This window comes from Crassostrea angulata, chromosome 2 (assembly GCF_025612915.1).
Source record: "Crassostrea angulata isolate pt1a10 chromosome 2, ASM2561291v2, whole genome shotgun sequence".
Taxonomy (NCBI): domain Eukaryota; kingdom Metazoa; phylum Mollusca; class Bivalvia; order Ostreida; family Ostreidae; genus Magallana; species Magallana angulata.
The window spans coordinates 48245602-48263471 of record NC_069112.1 but is presented as its reverse complement, the minus strand read 5'-3'; the positions used below and the strand labels follow the sequence as shown (position 1 = coordinate 48263471).

Below are 17870 nucleotides of genomic sequence, written 5' to 3'. Positions count from 1 at the left end.
TGGGGTTGGGGGTAGATTCCTTAACTATGCATAATAATGAATGGGCAAAGAGAGATACATGTAACTGCTGATAATGTTATCATTGTATACTTGGAAGGCTGTGCAATATTTGTCCTTTGGGATTAATTAACCTTCCACAGGAAGAAAATCCTAAGCTTTATCTTTATCTGACACATTGAGATTAATTACTGCACTGCCTGTGTCTGCAAATGAACGTTGTTTTGAAGTTAAGGTCAATTTTGAATGATGTGTAGTATTGTGTACATTCTTTGAAATATGGATTTAAAATATACAATATTCATACTCTATTTTGGTTAAAATACCGTACACAATGATTTATGATAATTTTATTGAATTCTAAAATCAAGATATATATTAAGATTATCCTTTTTCACTATTTTATTTTTTAATTATTAATTTTATTTTTTTCTGCATTTATGCTGTTAATTTTAACAGGTAATCAGATAATAACCCCATTCTGTCATTTCTGAAACAAATCTTATTGTAAATTTAGAAGAAAAGGATGAGAGAGCAGAAAAATTAATATCCTGGGATTAATTATCTTGCCTGCTGCAGAAAATTTAGAGGCTTATCTCTATCTGTCATATGAATATTAATGAACACCTTTGTCTGCAACTGATGTTTGTTTTGAAGTTGAGGTCAACCCCGGGTGATGGCCCAAAAATGGTCCCCTAAAATGAACATCATCATTTTACTGTAGTTCTTTGTTTTCTTTAAACATATATTTATGTGATGTTTTTACATAATGTTCATTTTCATTCAACTGCCCACAATTTAGAAATATGACATCATAAAGACAACATGTTCCCGCCATTTTTGCATTTTTGGCATAAAACAGCTTGTTTTAAAGCAGTTTTTCTTTCAGAAAACATAGAGCGCATGCTTGAACAAACAAAATATTTCAATCAGTGATCTATCTAGCCAAGACTAATAAGTGACAAAAATATTTTTCTTGTTCAAGCGTGCGCTCTATATTTCCCATTCATAAAAGATAAGAAAAATGTCAATTTTTGACTAATTTGATTGAATTATAGAAATAGCGTCACCTTTGACGTCATTTACTGCCAGTAAGTGCAAATAAAATTAATAAATAGGTGAAAAGTATATTATACATCAACTCTTCTAAAAAATGACATAACATTTTATTGTACCCGAAACATATTAAAAAATGGCGAATTATGGGGGCCAAATTTAACTCATTTCATATATAGTTCTTTTGTTTGACAATATTTTCTAACCACTTTACATTAAATAGGATTTTGCTGGTGCCATACATAGGATAAGCCACAGCTATCAAGAATTTTTTTTTTAACAAAACATCGACTTATTATTGATTTCACCTGTAGTGTTACAATTGTAAAGATACATACCTATACATAGTTTTACATAAGTTTCACCTTTGCCCAAAATCCAACCATTCTCGTATAAATTGTTATTTATCCAAAACATCTGATGAATTAACTGAGAGAGATTGGTTAGGACTAAATACTTTCTTAAGGTTTGGCGTTACTGGCCGCAGTGACTTTAGGCCACCAATAGGCATTTGAAACACATTATCAGCATTATAAACACATTATATTGACAGTTGAAACTGTATGCTATAATAATTTGAATGACTTCTTCCATTGGCGTTGGGGTGCGACGATTGACCCACTTGCAAGGGTCATTCATTTTTGTTGTTGACACTGCAAACGCCACCAATGGAGTGCACAGCTTTCCAAAAATAACATTAATGACGGCGGCTGGACTGGCTAATCACAACGAGCCAGTAGTAATTAATTGTGATGTGGTTTGGCAGGAAGCCTAACACCGCCATAATTTATTAATAAATCTTGCAACGCAGTTTGAATGGTATTTAAAAGTATATCATTGCCCAGCTGGGATAGGTGAACTCCATCAGGGTCAAACAATGTAGGTTGTTTTGGTGAAAACTGAGGATATTTTATGTAATGGCCGCCCCTTGATGATTCTAATATCGCTTCTCGATTCATTCGACCCCTTGTTTCATTCATTGCTTTAATATTGTCTGAAAAACGCCATATTAATCTAGGAAAGACAGAAGGCTAAACTATTGTTGTGGTAGGGGACATGTCGCAGATTCGGGACAATGTTGTGAAAAGAAGCTCCAGCAACTCTTCAGTGGTTTTTTGCCAACATTGTTTGCTTCACAATGAATGATTAGAAACTGAGGACGAACGTCTAACGTTAGTAATGTTGATAACCTTGTATTAAGGTCCTGTAGCTTTATGCCACTAGATCATTGCTAAAGGACTGAAGTGCTCTCGAGATTAAGATTAAGCCTCGCCCCCTCTCTCTAATGATTCTGCAGATATGACTGTCTTTTGACGATAGACGATACAACAATCAAACTCTGACAGGACCTTGATAAACTTGTGTATGGTAAGCAACATAAATATTGTTGGAATTGTAAGGTTACCGAATATATGTAGGAAATGCGTTGGAACGCCATCGTCCTGACCCTTGGATGACGTCACTGTAAACTCCTTGAATTGCAAGGGTTGTAGCTGCACCTATTCTAAATCAGCGCGAATTATAATTGGAGCTATCGACCTCTTGTGCATTAAGGCAGCGCTTCAATATAGTAATAAATTGAGAGCGGGCCAATGGTTGACCTTCAAAATGAAAATACGATGGGTAAGGTTTATAGATAAGTAATACCATTTGAAGCGAAAATGTTCAAGTTTGCCCTAATTTATCCGTTTTTGAATGAGGAATTGTCAGGTGAATGCTGCTTTGAAATGTCATCAAATTGTATGAAAGTTGCTGGTCTGTTGCCTTTACACACTGTTAATTCACCTTTGCGCAAGAGGGCATGGAATGCTAGGGTGAAGGCTGCGGTGAATAGTTTGCAGGATTGGTATACTATTGTTAAAGAGGTCTAATGTAATAGGCAAATGAGTGTCCTTGTGTAGTGTTGTTCTTTGCATGCCCTGAAGTACCTTACTTATAATAATGTGACTTTTGAGATTAGTGTCTTGAATTGGGCTAGAATGGAATTCGGATGTCGGCATAAGATGCTGCTGCCCGGAAAACTTCCCACTGTCTGCGAGATATAGAATCGGCTATGATGTTTGATTTTCCAGGAATATGTTGTGTTTGAAATTGTATGTTTTAAAGCTATTAATACTAACGATCTGATAAATATCATTACGATCTAGCTGGTCTCCTTCGCGGCCCAATGTTTTGTTCGGTGTTCGACGGCGGCATGTCCTGATATACGAGTTAGACTCACTGTATCTATGCCTTCGGAATGGTTTAGTGGTCGTATCGATGCCCACCTCAGTCACTGGTGCATAAACGATCTTGTATTCCATGTGTTTTGCCTGGTTCGAGTCGTCCTGTGGCAATGCTGGTGACACTCGATGACTGTTCTTTCTGGTCGTTCTCATAGCAGGGTATAATGCCTTTCTTTCCTCGTTTTTTCCCGTTTGGAACTGCTCAGTAACCCAGATTTTAGATCCTTCTAGTTTCTTTGGTGCTTGTAGACGTACCAGTTCTTTATCAATGAAAAATGAGAATTTTGCCACAAGTCTCCTCGATTTCGTTCGGAACTCGTTTCCCTAATCTGTGCACTCGTTTGAACGAGATGTTGTTGTCTAGCTTGAGCTGCTTGGTTTTCAGGAAGTTCTGAGTGACTTTTTCACAGTCTTCATCATCGTGTTCAGGGATGCCACTGAAGACAAGATTATCACGCATTGACTTAAAATTTAAGTCCACTACTGATTTCTGAAGGTTTTCACTCTCCTTCCATTGTGTGTATTGATTCCTTAAACTGGTTTCTTATCTGACGAGTTTCCTGTCTTAATGTAAGGAGTTTAAGATAGGAAATTTTCTTCATGTCATCATATATATCAGTAAAAGGTTTTGTTTTGTTTTTACATCCGACTTTGTTTTCTTTCCGTGTTCACTTAGAATTCCACCGTATTTACTCTTGTCGTCAAAGAGGATACTGAATCTGTCACTTGTTTGATGTTTGAAATTTGAAGTCCAATGGCTCTTACGCGAGTTTCCATAATGGGGAATTTTCGATATACATAATTTATATTTTATTTTATTTTATATACAATTTATATATATATATATATATATATATATATATATATATATATATATATATATATATATATATATTGATACAGTTGATAACTAAATTCGTAGCGCAGCTTATATTGCATCATACTACAATTTAATGATCACCACATATCGAGTTCGAATACAAAAAGTACTTGTATTTTACATGTATTTACTAAAAATTTCCCCCATAAGCTTATTAAGTCAATATCTATATATATAGATATAAAAGGAAAATGTACGTTTATAAATAATACAAGCAAGTGCTTCAATGTCCAAGAATGTTTTTCGAAGTTGTGGAGGGTCTTTTATTATATCAGAATGTTTTAAATGAGCAACCCAATAAGAGTAATGAAGAATGAAATGATAAAGAAATAATAATCAAGATCGTAATTACGAATTTTAATATTTGAATATATTGCAAAAAAATTTTAATTGAAAAGTTACTTATCGAGAAAAGATAATATACTCTTAAAAACGCACACAAGATTTATTCAACAAGCACCAATCAAACAAAAAGAAGAAATGTTTTAAAAACAAGATACAAATTAAATAAAGGAACAATGGAAAAGAAGCCAAAAAATGTCAAATTAAGTACATGTATTCTAAGTGCGCTGATACATATACAAATCGCACAAATTGTTCTTGGCTGATTTTCTATTTGTGGTGGTTTCATGCGAGTGTAGAAAAGACCAAGTCAAAAGAATCGTTTTCTAAAAAGGATATTCAGAACTTGACTGTGGATAAAATTTATATGGTAAAAAATTAAAGCAGTATACAAATAGGAATAAAAACATTGATGCAAACTCTTCAATAAAAACAATTACATGCGATCCTGAACTGAAAATGCTATCCTTATTATGAGATTTGTCTCCTATGTCATCATTTACTAGCCCTCTGATAGAGAGAAACATAATGGTTTTCTGTCGGCAATATCTATTACAGGTTTCCTCTGATATCTCTACAACGAACTTTTTTATATTGAATGAATTAAAACATTTTGCTATATACAGACAATAACCAATAGATCTGGATTTGCGATAGTCGTCGGTAAATCTTTTCTTTTGCCTCGTCGTATGGTTTTGTAGATAATTTTTTAAGTGTTTCTCCCAAATTGTACTTTAGCGATGTAGAATCATAGTGCCGCATGGTCTGCTTTTCTACCATATATTTTAATTCTATTTTTGGATGATATTTTTCAAAAAAGTTTTGATCCAAATCGATCAGGTTGCTCTCTAATATTCTCTTGTCAATTCTCTTATTGACAAAGATCTTGAATGTTGAACATCCCCATATTCCAAAACTATTTACGTCACTCCGTCTGAAAACAAACGTACAATAACGTGGTAATATTTGTACAGAAAGTGTCTTTAAAAATGCAGAGTTGTATTATTGAAGTACAAAAGATATGAAGCTTGTGCTACAATATATTTTGCACAAAATTTTAAGGATGATCTCAGATATTGTTTAACATTTATACTGTGGAGTCAATTCAGTTTGTGGGTACGAGTTTTTGTGGATTCTGTGTTTTTGTGATTTTTCTTTTGCTTCTTATTCGATGGACGTTATTTTGTGAATCCTGCATTTTCATTTTCAATCACAAAAATTAACATTTCTAAATTTGTTTCCAATGAGGGGGTAAATTCGTGGGGCCTACCAGCGAATACAACGAAAATAGAGCCACCACGAAATCTACTGATTTCATAGTAGGTTAGATAGAAATTATCTTCTTTGTCAATTTATCATCTTTATCATGACAGAACACCTGTCAAAGTTTGTCAAGAAAACCATTATATGTATTGAAAGCCATTTAATGTAATGAAGTTTATATTTTAAGAGTCCCTATAATGAAATAAAATAAAAGTATGAAAGTTACCCAAGTAGATAATCCTTAACATTAACTGGAACAATGGGTTTGTTGTCAAAACAAGGTACATCAGGAGCGGCTGTGTTGTTGCTTGTGTCAAGTATCAAATTTTTACGGATGGCCTCTATTTCGTGAATTATTTCGGATGTTTGTTTGTTTAAATCTTCATGTTTGAGTTTTCCCAACCAATCTTGTAGTACTTGATCTAGTTGTTCCTCCAAACATGATTTGATGATCTCTTTTATTTGTCGTTTGTTCTGGCCAACGATGTCAATTGAACAATCTGCTCCTCGTGTTTTGTCAAAAGGGACATCGGATTGGATTAGGATTTTGTGGCATGCATTTTCTCCACGCAAAATCTAGCCAAAATATATATATATATATATATATATATATATATATATATATATATATATATATATATATATATATATATATATATATATATATGTGTGTGTATTTATTTTAAGAGCAGTATACTTCGTATTAATGTTATAGTTTCTTGAAAATGACAAATCAATTATATCGTTGTATTCCTGTTTTAAAATTTACAAACCTCTAAGGCTGATTCTGTCTGAAGATCATTTTGGAAGCAAAGAAGTGGGGCTGCTCCCCAACTGATTTCAAGCTTTTCCCCATGCATATTTTTCTTTGCTGATGAAAAAAACTTTCTTAAAGAATCGGTATAAAATTAAAATAGCAACTGTATGAAGACAAAATATCCCAGTTACCTTTTACTTTTGATAACAAGTCTAGGTTGTCATTGGTAAGATTTCCAACAACTTTGATCATGACGTCTTTATCAGACATGCATTTTCTTCTATTCTTGTCCTTTAGTATCTTTTCCAAACGAAGTTCGCAGTCTTTCGCCAAATTGTTAACATAAAAAAAGCGTTGGAAATGTTTGGCTTTGATGTAAAAATACTTGATTGATGAATCTAAAATTGCCAGAAACATATTTTCTAAAGTGTAAGGGTTAGAATAAACATGTATAATATGAGATATGTATTTCAATCAAGCTTGGGGCGTATGACATTGTAAAGTAATGCATTACATTACTATTACTTCATGAATTTGGGCATTAAATTACCATTACCATTACTTAGTTTTCTTGAAGTAACGCATTACATTACCATTAAATGAGTAAAGTAATGCATTAGCATTACCATTACTTTGTGAAAAGTTAACAATTAGTTTAAAAAAAAAGTAATTTAAAAGCTGATCAAAATGTTTTTGCAAATGTATCATATATCAAACACGCTTAAACATTTTTAAAGGTTCATGTTCACTATCAAGTTCAAATTTAATGACTTGAACAAGATTGCTATTGCACTTTATGATCAGTGAAGTTTCAAAGGTTTTATCTTTTAACTGCATCCTGTCGGGTTTGAAATCTAAGATATAAGTGTCCAGGCAATAACAGAAAAAAAATACATGAATCTTGTATTTTCTATCAGTCCAAACTATTGTACTTAATATACAATACAAGAGAGAGAGAGAGAGAGAGAGAGAGAGAGTAAATTTTTTTTCAAATGGGTTATAATACTGGAAGTAATTTTTAAGCTTTCAGAGAGCATAGTTGGACAGTGCATTCTTTTTAATGCATTCATTCTTGCTTTTAAGGGTGTATGGAACACATTTCAATTTCAATTTCAATTTCTTTATTGTAAAAGACATACGTCTTATAGCACTTATTAGGTGAACATTACAAAAATATAGGCAAAAATGGACGGTCGGTCCTTACAAATCTTGCAGTTTGCGTGCACTCATATGTTTACAGAATAATTTTTATTTGGAGAATGACATACAGGTTACTGAAAAATATACACACAAAAATAACACATATATATTATATATATATCGATAGTATTAAAAATTGAAATCAGCAAATGACACAAAATAGTACAAAACATTCTGAGTGTGAGGGCTTTGAGAAGGTTAAGAGAAGGGCTGGGATCGGGGTGTTTAGCACCTCTTAAACCCATACAATGTTTTGATACTACTGAGATTGTCCTGGGGGCATTGTGTGTTGTTGACACATTCTTCACAGTAGGTTCATTAAATGCACGACTAATTGGGGGTTAATTTTTCAAATGATAAAAAATTCTTAATAACAACACTCGAGACTTAAAATGTTATGAAAATGTGTTGTTACGGCTAGTTATATTGACAATTTAAGAATGGATTCATAATTTTTTTTAATCATACAACCAAAATATCTTTATCTCAAGAATGACTTTTTCTTCTTTAAAACAATTTTCAATCAAATACAATTTCAATTATTCAATTCATCACAATTTAAAAAATGAACCTGCATAGAAAAGCATATAATGCAAAGTAATGCCATGAAATGCCAGTATTACAATAGAATTTGGAAAGTAATGCATTTCATTAGCATTACTTGTAATGCCAAACTTGTGGCATTACACATTACTGGCATTACTTTCAAAACATGTAATGAAATGCAGTGCATTATTATTACATTTAGCATTACCCCAAACCTGATTTCAATTATCGCAATACTAATAGTTGTTTCAATAAACCAATATTATTTTGTCGTTTACACATTTTTAAAAGTTTATCAAAAATATGTAATAGAAAGATCATTAAGTATTGAATGAATAGATAGATGGCTTGAATGGCTGAATAATGTGTAGATGGACACTCAGATAGAAGGTAGATACATGTAGATAGATATATTGATTGATTGATTGATTGATATATTTCCATGGCATACTAGTTCCTCCAAGGGAAAGATAGGATTGAAGTTATCATTATAATACCCAATTGTTATGCAATTTAATCTTTTTATATTTTGTCTCACAACTGATACTTAAAAAAATGCATGTGTTTGTGTGTGTGTGTATTCCGACCTTCAGAATTACATCAAATCTACAGCATTTAACCTATTCTTACCTTGCTTTTTTTTAATCAGGCCAATGCGTTCTTCTTCACCGTTCGGAGCGCTTCTTCTTTGTCCTAATGTGGTTATATAAAATTGTTTAAAAAACAAATCTTACCTACTGCTATTATCTTCGCATCGCCTATGTGTCACAGTTGAACTTACTTTTACAAAGTATCACTATGCTTAATACAAGGGCGCAAATAACAAGCACTGCAACAATCACCACATAAAGTAAAGGATTGTTTCTAAAAATAAAATAAGATTAAAATTATATTTTTTTAACAAGTCTAAACCATGGGATTTAATATAAGAAAGATATTTCATTTAGCTTTTCCTGCATTGTGTGTGTTTGCTGATGGGAAAACAATTAAAAATATATCTATAAAAGTATGATACGTTTCGGTTTCGTCCGGTTTGCTTGTTGTTGTTCTTTCTTCTGTTGGAACAGTCGTTGTCTTTGAATCGTGTTTCATATAAACAAGTTCATAACAGTCAGGGACTGAAATATTTCAAATATAATATGAAATGAATATTTTCAAATTATTCCTATATAATATTTACTCGTGCTGATTTAAAGTACTTCTGAAATTATAAGTGTTAATCATGTAACAGTACAAAATCTATCATTATTATTATATGGATGGTAATTAAAATGTAGTCTGTTTATAAACTTGATTGATATAGTTTCAGAGAGTACATTTGTAGGCCTCCGTGGAATAGTAGGACCAATCACATTTTGGGAATGTACTGTTGCATTTGGCCGTATCATGACGTTGGATAATTTCTCCGGCAACATTGTATTCTGTGCAATGTCCTTTAAAAGTCAGATGACAATAAGTAGCATAAAATTATTTTAAAAAAAGAAAACAACTTGTAATATTGGTTTCTTACATCCAATTTTATTTGAATGAAAAACTACTAAGTATTTAAATTACCAAATATAATTCTCCCTTGTGCACAAACTTCTAACGTTTGATTTCTGAATCCGTTTATGACGCAGTGGTAGAGATATGGTTTTTTACTTGTATTACACAATGCCGCTAATTGTTCGCAGTTTTTCTTGCTTGCAGCAATATCCCACTCCTGTTTGGATGTTGGACACGATGCCACGACTTTTATAAGATCGTGGATGGCTTGACTGCATTTTTCTTGATCCCCACTTGACGTCTTTTGTTGGAATTTGCAAATAGATAAACACTTGATAAAAATATTTGTAGGTTTTTAGCATAAGTTTGAGGTTAAACAAATATCTACTGTGATTGTATTTATCATTTATCCACGAAATACACTTAACAAAGTCAAAATTTGTTTTCATATTTTGTACAATGTATCAGACTATATATTCTTATGATTATGTTCATTATCTTATGAATAGTTTTTTTGTTGCTCCTGGTTTAAATGAATTTAATTGAGTGATATATTGTACTTTTTTTACTTAACAGAAAAAGTGTAAAATTGAAATTTGAACTAATTTTTGACTTACTAAAACACAATGTAACATTGATAAATTCATTTTCAAAAATATTTGCTGCTCTGGTTAGATTACATATTCGACATTTGGTTAGTAAACTTCTCACAAAACAGATGAAATCTAGTTTTTATATTTTTAGAAGATACAAATATATGTATGTGGTTTTCGTCACTGTTTTTTTTTTTAATAAAGTGAAATATGGCTTTAGACACCTTAATTTTTGAAACAACAAAGATCATCAATGCATGTAATACACGTGGATATATTTCAGTACAATTTATTTCATATATCTAACTGAATAATCTGTTAGTGATGTGAGAAGCCAGTGCTGCGATGAAACACATTAAGTATAACTTATATATAAAAAGGATTACCTGTGTGAGAAGCGTGGCAAACATCAGTAAAATATGGATACAAGATGCCATATTCAACTACATTATCTAAGAAAATAAAATCAAAATACATTTCAAGAAATTCCAAGTCAGTTTTGATGTAGATAGAAGCTGTATTTGATGTAATTTGCTGTTTATCAAACATAATACAACATACATGTATTTATTAAAAAAAACAAGTGATTAAAAAGGGGAATAAGATGTGACAGTAAAAAGCAATATGATATTTTTAAGAAGTTTAGAGCATGATAGAGACAGAAATACAAAGTTGACTTTTATAAAAAAGCAATCTTTTAACATTAAGTCTGAACATAGTAATACTACATATGTTCTTCAAAAAAGCTTTGATATTTAACTCTCTTGATTTTATATATCAGAGGCACCCATATTTAAGTTACAGTTAGATACATGTACATATCTTATATACCTGTGATCAATAACAGCGAATCGATCAATGGTTTATATCTTAAAATAACAAACCGAAAGTTGATTTAACACATTGTAAGAAATACTGCCTTAAAAATCATATAAATGAATTATAAAATCATACCAATTATAAATTAAATTTGAATTAATCTATAAGATTGATAAACAATAACAAATAAATTCAATATACCGGTAGCACAAACCGAAAGTAAAATTGTGAGGGTTCTTCTTTTGGTTAAAAACACTTCCAACAGAATGTGTATAATACATAATTGATGTCCTTTACATGAATCATGCGTTCCGAAATAATATAAACATTACCGTATCGAAGAACTTACTGCTTATCCTTACTAGGACTTCAGTTTTATACGTCAATTTCCTGATCACAATCTCTTAAATGCGCAGCTGCAAACCACGTCTGACCATTGAAACACCTCTCGAATCTCTCTCTGCTTTAATGTGTTACAGTATGATTGATATACACTATCACAATTAGAAAACGTTTTTGAACTATACTATGAAAATTATTCACCTACAGAAGGAATCAAATAATACCGGAATTTATATTTTCACATCGTTCTCAATATTGACTCTGTTTTCGTTTTAGTGCAGGTATTTCTGACTATGTAAACAAGGTAGAACATGTACGTTGTTACCCTGTTTCTTAATAACCTTTTTAAAACGCTTGGGGTTAAAAAAAAGTTACATTTTATTTTATATACTTTATTTCAAAAAAAAAAAAATAAATTAAAGATTTTATTTACTATAATATATATGATGCATGCTTAATCAATCATGATGTGATGATACAGTGTATAGGTGATGTGTATCACAATAGTCTTAACAATTTTCATTATTAGTAGTTTTTTGCCTTAACAACCGTACAGTAGTAGATAGTCTTAACACTTTTAACAATTTTTTCCTCCTTTCTAATCGTATACGAGAATTTTTTGCGTTATTTCTATGAAACATTTTTTTTTAAATCTGTTGCACTTAAATTGTGATATTGACTATTTTAAAATCTGAATTTGTAGATGTATTTGCGTTATCAGGTGAATATTGCATAGTTTTTTTTTCATCTCTAATCAACTTTACACACGATACATATAAGACAGTATTTAGTAAAAATGTTTTATTGTGTTAATGAGGCACAATTTAAAACATGATGCCAGAGTTAAAAAAATGAAAAAATAATAAAGTGTCGCAACAACTCATGTTTATAATTTTACGACGCGTCCGAAGGTCTATAAAAATTTCAATATAGATATATATTTTTTTACCTCTGGTTCATCATTTAAACTGGTATTACTTGATGATATCTATATGGCGATAATTTTAAACAAGATTTTAATAAGAAAAGCACAAAATGCATTGATATTAAACTGAATTTTAGAATTTGTTTTCTAATATTTAAAAAAAAATTACATAAACACGTTTATTGCACTGTTAAGCATGTAACCATTTGAAAAATCACATCATTGAAAAATTCCAAAGCTACAGGAAGGTGTTAATATAATCATAAGTTATCTAGTATGTTATCAATGAATAAAATTACTTCCTTGTATGGCTGTTATAGTCATGATATGTACGCTTGTATTTGTGCTCTCTTTCAATTTATTTAAACTAACAGAAAACCGTGTATGCTGGGGGCAAGTGTTTTTGTTTTTTTCAATTTAGACCTTTCGAAATTGTTAATTTATTCAAATTTGTCTTCATAAGTTAATCATTCCAAACTGCCATTTTAGAGTTAGTGGAAAAGTTTGTTGTGATGGGTATATGCTGATTCAGACAACTGGAATTTGCCAAAGTAAGTGCTTTAAAGATATTTCTGAATTAAAGATAATTAATTCTAAAGAGTCTTTTTAACAAGGCAGTGTATTTTAAATAGATATGTAAAATAATAGCATGATATAGATCTGTCTTTTCCTGTTCGCTTTTCAGTCATGGTTAATAATTAAAAACATTTGTAATTTATTTGAAGTTTTTTTTACCAAGTCACCTAAGCATATGTTTCTTGAGCCCAGCATCTTTATTTGTTAAAGAAGTACATGTAGATAATTACATCAACAATAATCCAATGGCAATGTTAATGGCCCGAAATAGTTTATATTGACTCTTTTGATTGACTTTTCTGAAATAGTAATCATCAAAGACAAGTTTTTCAGTATCTGATCATCTACAATCAGCATTTAACTTAATACTTTTTCGTCATACAACCATACCAAATTGGTAGTGTACACATTCTTTTCCTTAGATTAAATTTTGCTCAAAATATAGTCTAAGAGTAAAACATAAACTGGTCCCATTTAATCAAAAGATAAAAAAAAGAGTACCATATTACATTGTATATTTACCTGTATCTATCCTCGCCACATTACATATATATTAAGCAATTCAAAGTTCAGCTTTCATTGCTTATTCGTGTCCTTTTTATTTTTATTTTTTGTCCTGATATTTTTAGAGTGTCCTATAGGATTATTTAGCGACAACTGTTCTGAAAAATGCAGCCCCCCAAACTATGGAGAAGACTGCCAGTCCATATGTCAATGCCCTGATATTGACTGTCATTTTGTTAATGGGTGTTTGCAGGATACCACAACTTTAACAACCCACTGGCAACTAAGTATAAACAGTTTTTATCAAGATTGATAAAGAATCGTATTGTTTTTATATTGTTATAAGTTTTTATGATGCTTATCGCCTTGAATGTGTAATTTCTTAACAAAATAATAAATATCTCAATTATTTGATAGTACCTAAACATGTTATTTTTTTTCTTATTTTTACATCTTGATATTTGATTAAATTGCATTAATCATATTTTACAGGTTCAACGAACGAAATTAAAAATAGACTCAGCGCATCAGTAACATTTAAGGTATTGAACAGTACAAGTTTATACCAAACTGAAGATCAGGATTTTCCCGCAGATGTCAATTTACCAATAGATAATGACTTATTCAAAAATAGCTTTTTAATTAATTTAGTCCAAGCAGTTGTGAGTCTCGTGGGAGTTTTTGTGTTCTTTTTCGCTGCATGCGTTGTCACATACATATATTTCAAGTGTTTCCGGCAGAAAACGGATGTTAATAGACTAAACAGCAATCAATGTGGATCTGAATACAAATCCTTGAGTTTTGAAGCAGTGGAATGTGAGAGTCCGTTACGTCCAGAACCAGAGCAACAGGCTAATTTGGAGTTGACTTATCTTACACCAGTGTTTAGAAACGATGAGAAAAGTGAAACAAATATTTTGGCGGAAAGCGAAATCGTAGCAGACATCCCAATGCACAATCGAAAAATTTGTTCACAAACTAGAGATGAATCGAAATTGACTACTGACAATTTGAAAGACCATGTTTACATTGAGATTTTAGAACACAATATCGAAAGGTCAGGAGTACATGAAGGTCGTGACGGTGAAAATCGATGAAGAGTAATAAAAAACAATCATAGATTATACAGTCTACATAAATATACAATAATAACGACCAGTTTTAGACAATCGAATTTTTGGAAAATATAATGTATCTTTATACTCGCAATCACAACTCTCTTATATTCTAAATCTTATCTTATCTTCTAAATTTAAAAACCATTATATATGACAGTTTGTGTTATCTAAGCAAACTGAACAATGTCCTTGATCTAGTTTAACTAAATACATTGCTTTACTGTGCCGTGTTTGTTATGATATTGAAAGCTGATTACAATATTAATATAATTGATCTTTGATTCATAACGAGTTACCGGAAAAATACATGTATCCTTTTATTTCCTCTTTCCGCTACAAAGTCATCGATAAGGAAAAGGAAATTAAAATCAGAACTTTTTTTAACGAACTAACATGTCACACATTCCATCATAAACGTAGCATAGAGTGAAGGGCTATAGCCTTCAGAAAGTATGAAGTTAAAACAGAATTAGATTCCTACCCACAAGATCATATGGATTTGTGCAGATGAAAAGAGATTCGCACCCATTACAATTAATAACAGGAATTCTGATGAATAATAAAGGTAGCGGGCATACCTGAAAATAATTTGCATGCAATTTGTCAACCTAAAATAATCAAACATACATTGTTAAACTTTCCTGAATTTCTCATTATTCATTACTGTCTATTAAGTGAATTGCTTTACATTTTTCTCATCTAAAATTTATATTTGCGACGACCTAGGTATCAATTGTCGTTTTTTCTTCAATTTCTTTTAATCTTTTAATCTTTAGCTATAAATTTAATCAAGATCAGTATTTCACCAATTTGAATCGCGTGAGGATCACTTACAGCTGACATGAATTCATAAAAACGCATTATATTACTTTTATTTCCGACTACAATCATATTTGTTTTCTATTTCTTTACACACACCCTGTATAAAACCAAGATCACTATTTAGGGAATAAGTGATCATTCTTTGAATATAATGAGGTGATAATTTGGGTCGGGGTGTGATCTTTAGATCGACTGGATCACGCTAAGACCGAAATTATTACCCCATAATATTCAAAGAATGATTCTTTATTTCTTATATTTACATTATTTTCAGCCATCGTACGGTACAATATTTGAATATAAATAAGCAAACCCCGCTGGCGCCCATATTATACGTCATTTGAAGTTATTGGAATTATAGTACAACATCGATACGTAGTGTTATCACAGACAAAAACACTGAAAAATGTAATTATTCATGCTTTGCAGCATTCAGGTATTAAACAAATCTAAACACGTTACATTAGAGGGTGAAAAAATCGCAGAAACATGTTTTGAAGAAAAAACCTTATATGACTTTCACTGCACTGGAAATAAGTATCCGATGAAAACAAAGAAAAAACCACTTAAACTACTGCATACTTATTTCAAAAAGTTTTGATTATTGTAAAATGTTTTCCTATGTTGTACTCTTATATTATCGTACATGCGCAAACCACACACTATAATAGTAGGAGTGATAACATGGCCTTCAGCAGTAGATCTTATAATTATGCACTCTGTACGAATGACACTCGTGTTCCAAGTGCACTCGAAATTAAGCAGCACAACATGTATATGTGCAAGATAATACAGATGCCTTGGAAATTCGTTTCAAGAATAAATCCTATTTTATAAGTAATCATTTGTAGTTTCCGTTATTTTTTAAACATTTTACTAGAATGTGTAGTTCATGCATTTACAAGTATGTGCAACCTGGACTGCTGAATACCACGATCGGAAAGCAATTGACCGTAACTTTCTCCACCGATATAAATACTCCATTGGCAGTTGAGGAGCGATCGAAACTAATATGGTGACTAAATGCTTTTATGAATTAATGTCAGCTTTAATTCACAATAGTATGTTTTCTCCATGAAAATACATTTATTTTCTGAAACCATTATGTTGATGCATTCCCCGTTTCTCCCTTTTCTGCCCGCGACATTCAACTGCAATAACATATGATAGTATATCGTTTAATCACAAACAATGAAACATTTTGTAAAAACACAAAATTTGTTAGCTGGTTTGGCACTTGTAACATCAATAAATGTACGAATATTTCAAAACACCATTATTTAAGTCACAAGTAAAAAAAAAAGTAAACAAATCATATTCCCTCCATTTCTCTTTTTTATCTTTTTCTTTCCCTTTCAGTTTATAATTTCATGATGTCGTCTATTTTTCGGGTTCTCATTTTTTTGAAGGGGGGGGGGGGGGGTTGTTTAATTGAATGCATAATACTTAAGTAGGATCAAGACGTTGTAACGTAAACTTATTTGTCAATGATTTTTTTTTCTCTTTTTCTTACACATTAAGATTAAGAAGTGTTTTAAAACATATATTGTTTCGCAGCCGTTTTATATATTAAACTGTAGTTTTATATGGATTAACTCCCTTCTCTATGATTTTAAGTATAGAACTAATTTTGAAATCAAGTATAATATTAGCCTTAAAGCAGTTTTATAATTTTAATGAAACTATTGATAAAATCTACACTTATAAGATAATAACTTTTGAGTCCAAATGTGAACAGAAATGTTAAGCATAGAAGAATTACCCGAATAAATTTCTTTAAAATTTCTCAATCAACCTAAGCATGTGCTTCATAAAAAAATCATTGCCACTTTCTTAGAATTAAGGAGGCCGACTTAAGTTTTCATTGCGCATGTTTTTGTGCATCCTAGTTAAGTACAGTGTATGTTTATATTTTTTTTCGATATCATTAATATTACTGAAAACAATGAACAAAAAACAAATTTAAAAAAAATACTTTTTTCGTCGAAAATTTTATTCTTTGAACAATTTTTTCGTTGAGTAGTAGGTGAGTGTTGTCATTGAGCTTTTATGGCGTTATGATATCATGAAGCTTTGTGGGAATGCTTTATAAGAAATAGCATAAGGTGTCCAAGTAGCGTAGTAGACAATGCACTCGCTTGTCACCGCTGCGACCCGAGTTCGATCCTCGTGATCTACAGTGGTGGTATGTGATAGGGTATGGCGGCCGCCCGCTTGGACACGTGGGTTCCCTCCGGGTACTCCGGCTTCTTCCCAAACCAATGACCCCCTAGCTACCATCCGTGCCAACGAGAGATATTAATAAAAGATGTAGAACTTGCTTATCAATCGTTGTAAAATAAATTAAGTTCAGTTTCAGTTTTAGTAATAGCATAAAAGAAAAAGTAGAATTTGTACGCCGTTGAAAATCTACACAAAGA

At 31.4% G+C, this 17870-nt stretch overlaps 2 protein-coding genes across 4 annotated transcripts; one reads left to right on the top strand and one right to left on the bottom strand.

The window, feature by feature from the left end:
• Positions 1 to 4374: 4374 nt before the first annotated feature.
• Positions 4375 to 11769, bottom strand: LOC128173218 (uncharacterized). 3 transcript variants are annotated; one of them, XM_052838938.1, is made up of 11 exons: positions 11513 to 11769; positions 10731 to 10796; positions 9821 to 10052; positions 9583 to 9699; positions 9282 to 9384; positions 9048 to 9130; positions 8897 to 8959; positions 6712 to 6918; positions 6537 to 6634; positions 5990 to 6339; positions 4375 to 5434 (listed from the first exon to the last, which is right to left on the bottom strand). In XM_052838938.1, the coding sequence occupies exons 2-11, from the start codon at positions 10779 to 10781 to the stop codon at positions 5104 to 5106; spliced, it is 1635 nt and encodes a 544-aa protein (XP_052694898.1). In that variant the 5' UTR covers positions 10782 to 10796; positions 11513 to 11769; the 3' UTR covers positions 4375 to 5103. The 3 variants fall into 3 exon arrangements, with proteins under 3 accessions (XP_052694898.1, XP_052694900.1, XP_052694899.1); XM_052838940.1 differs by lacking the exon at positions 11513 to 11769 and adding an exon at positions 11365 to 11506; XM_052838939.1 differs by lacking the exon at positions 11513 to 11769 and adding an exon at positions 11176 to 11303.
• An 876-nt stretch (positions 11770 to 12645) lies between these two features.
• LOC128173157 (uncharacterized) lies at positions 12646 to 14874 on the top strand. The gene is made up of 4 exons (XM_052838876.1): positions 12646 to 12823; positions 12920 to 12981; positions 13636 to 13797; positions 14003 to 14874. The coding sequence occupies exons 1-4, from the start codon at positions 12738 to 12740 to the stop codon at positions 14605 to 14607; spliced, it is 915 nt and encodes a 304-aa protein (XP_052694836.1). The 5' UTR covers positions 12646 to 12737; the 3' UTR covers positions 14608 to 14874.
• Positions 14875 to 17870: the final 2996 nt, after the last annotated feature.

What these genes read in the sequence shown, in the direction of transcription:
- LOC128173218 (XM_052838938.1), bottom strand. Translation starts at nt 10,781, where the DNA reads ATGGCATCTTGTATCCATATTTTACTGATGTTTGCCACGCTTCTCACA. An exon ending in CATAGTGATACTTTGTAAAA is followed by an intron (nt 8,960 to 9,047) that starts GTAAGTTCAACT and finishes TAACCACATTAG; the next exon opens with GACAAAGAAGAAGCGCTCCG. An exon ending in GTTAAGGATTATCTACTTGG is followed by an intron (nt 5,435 to 5,989) that starts GTAACTTTCATA and finishes GTTTGTTTTCAG; the next exon opens with ACGGAGTGACGTAAATAGTT.
- LOC128173157 (XM_052838876.1), top strand. Translation starts at nt 12,738, where the DNA reads ATGGCTGTTATAGTCATGATATGTACGCTTGTATTTGTGCTCTCTTTC. An exon ending in GAAAACCGTGTATGCTGGGG is followed by an intron (nt 12,824 to 12,919) that starts GCAAGTGTTTTT and finishes CTGCCATTTTAG; the next exon opens with AGTTAGTGGAAAAGTTTGTT. An exon ending in AACAACCCACTGGCAACTAA is followed by an intron (nt 13,798 to 14,002) that starts GTATAAACAGTT and finishes CATATTTTACAG; the next exon opens with GTTCAACGAACGAAATTAAA.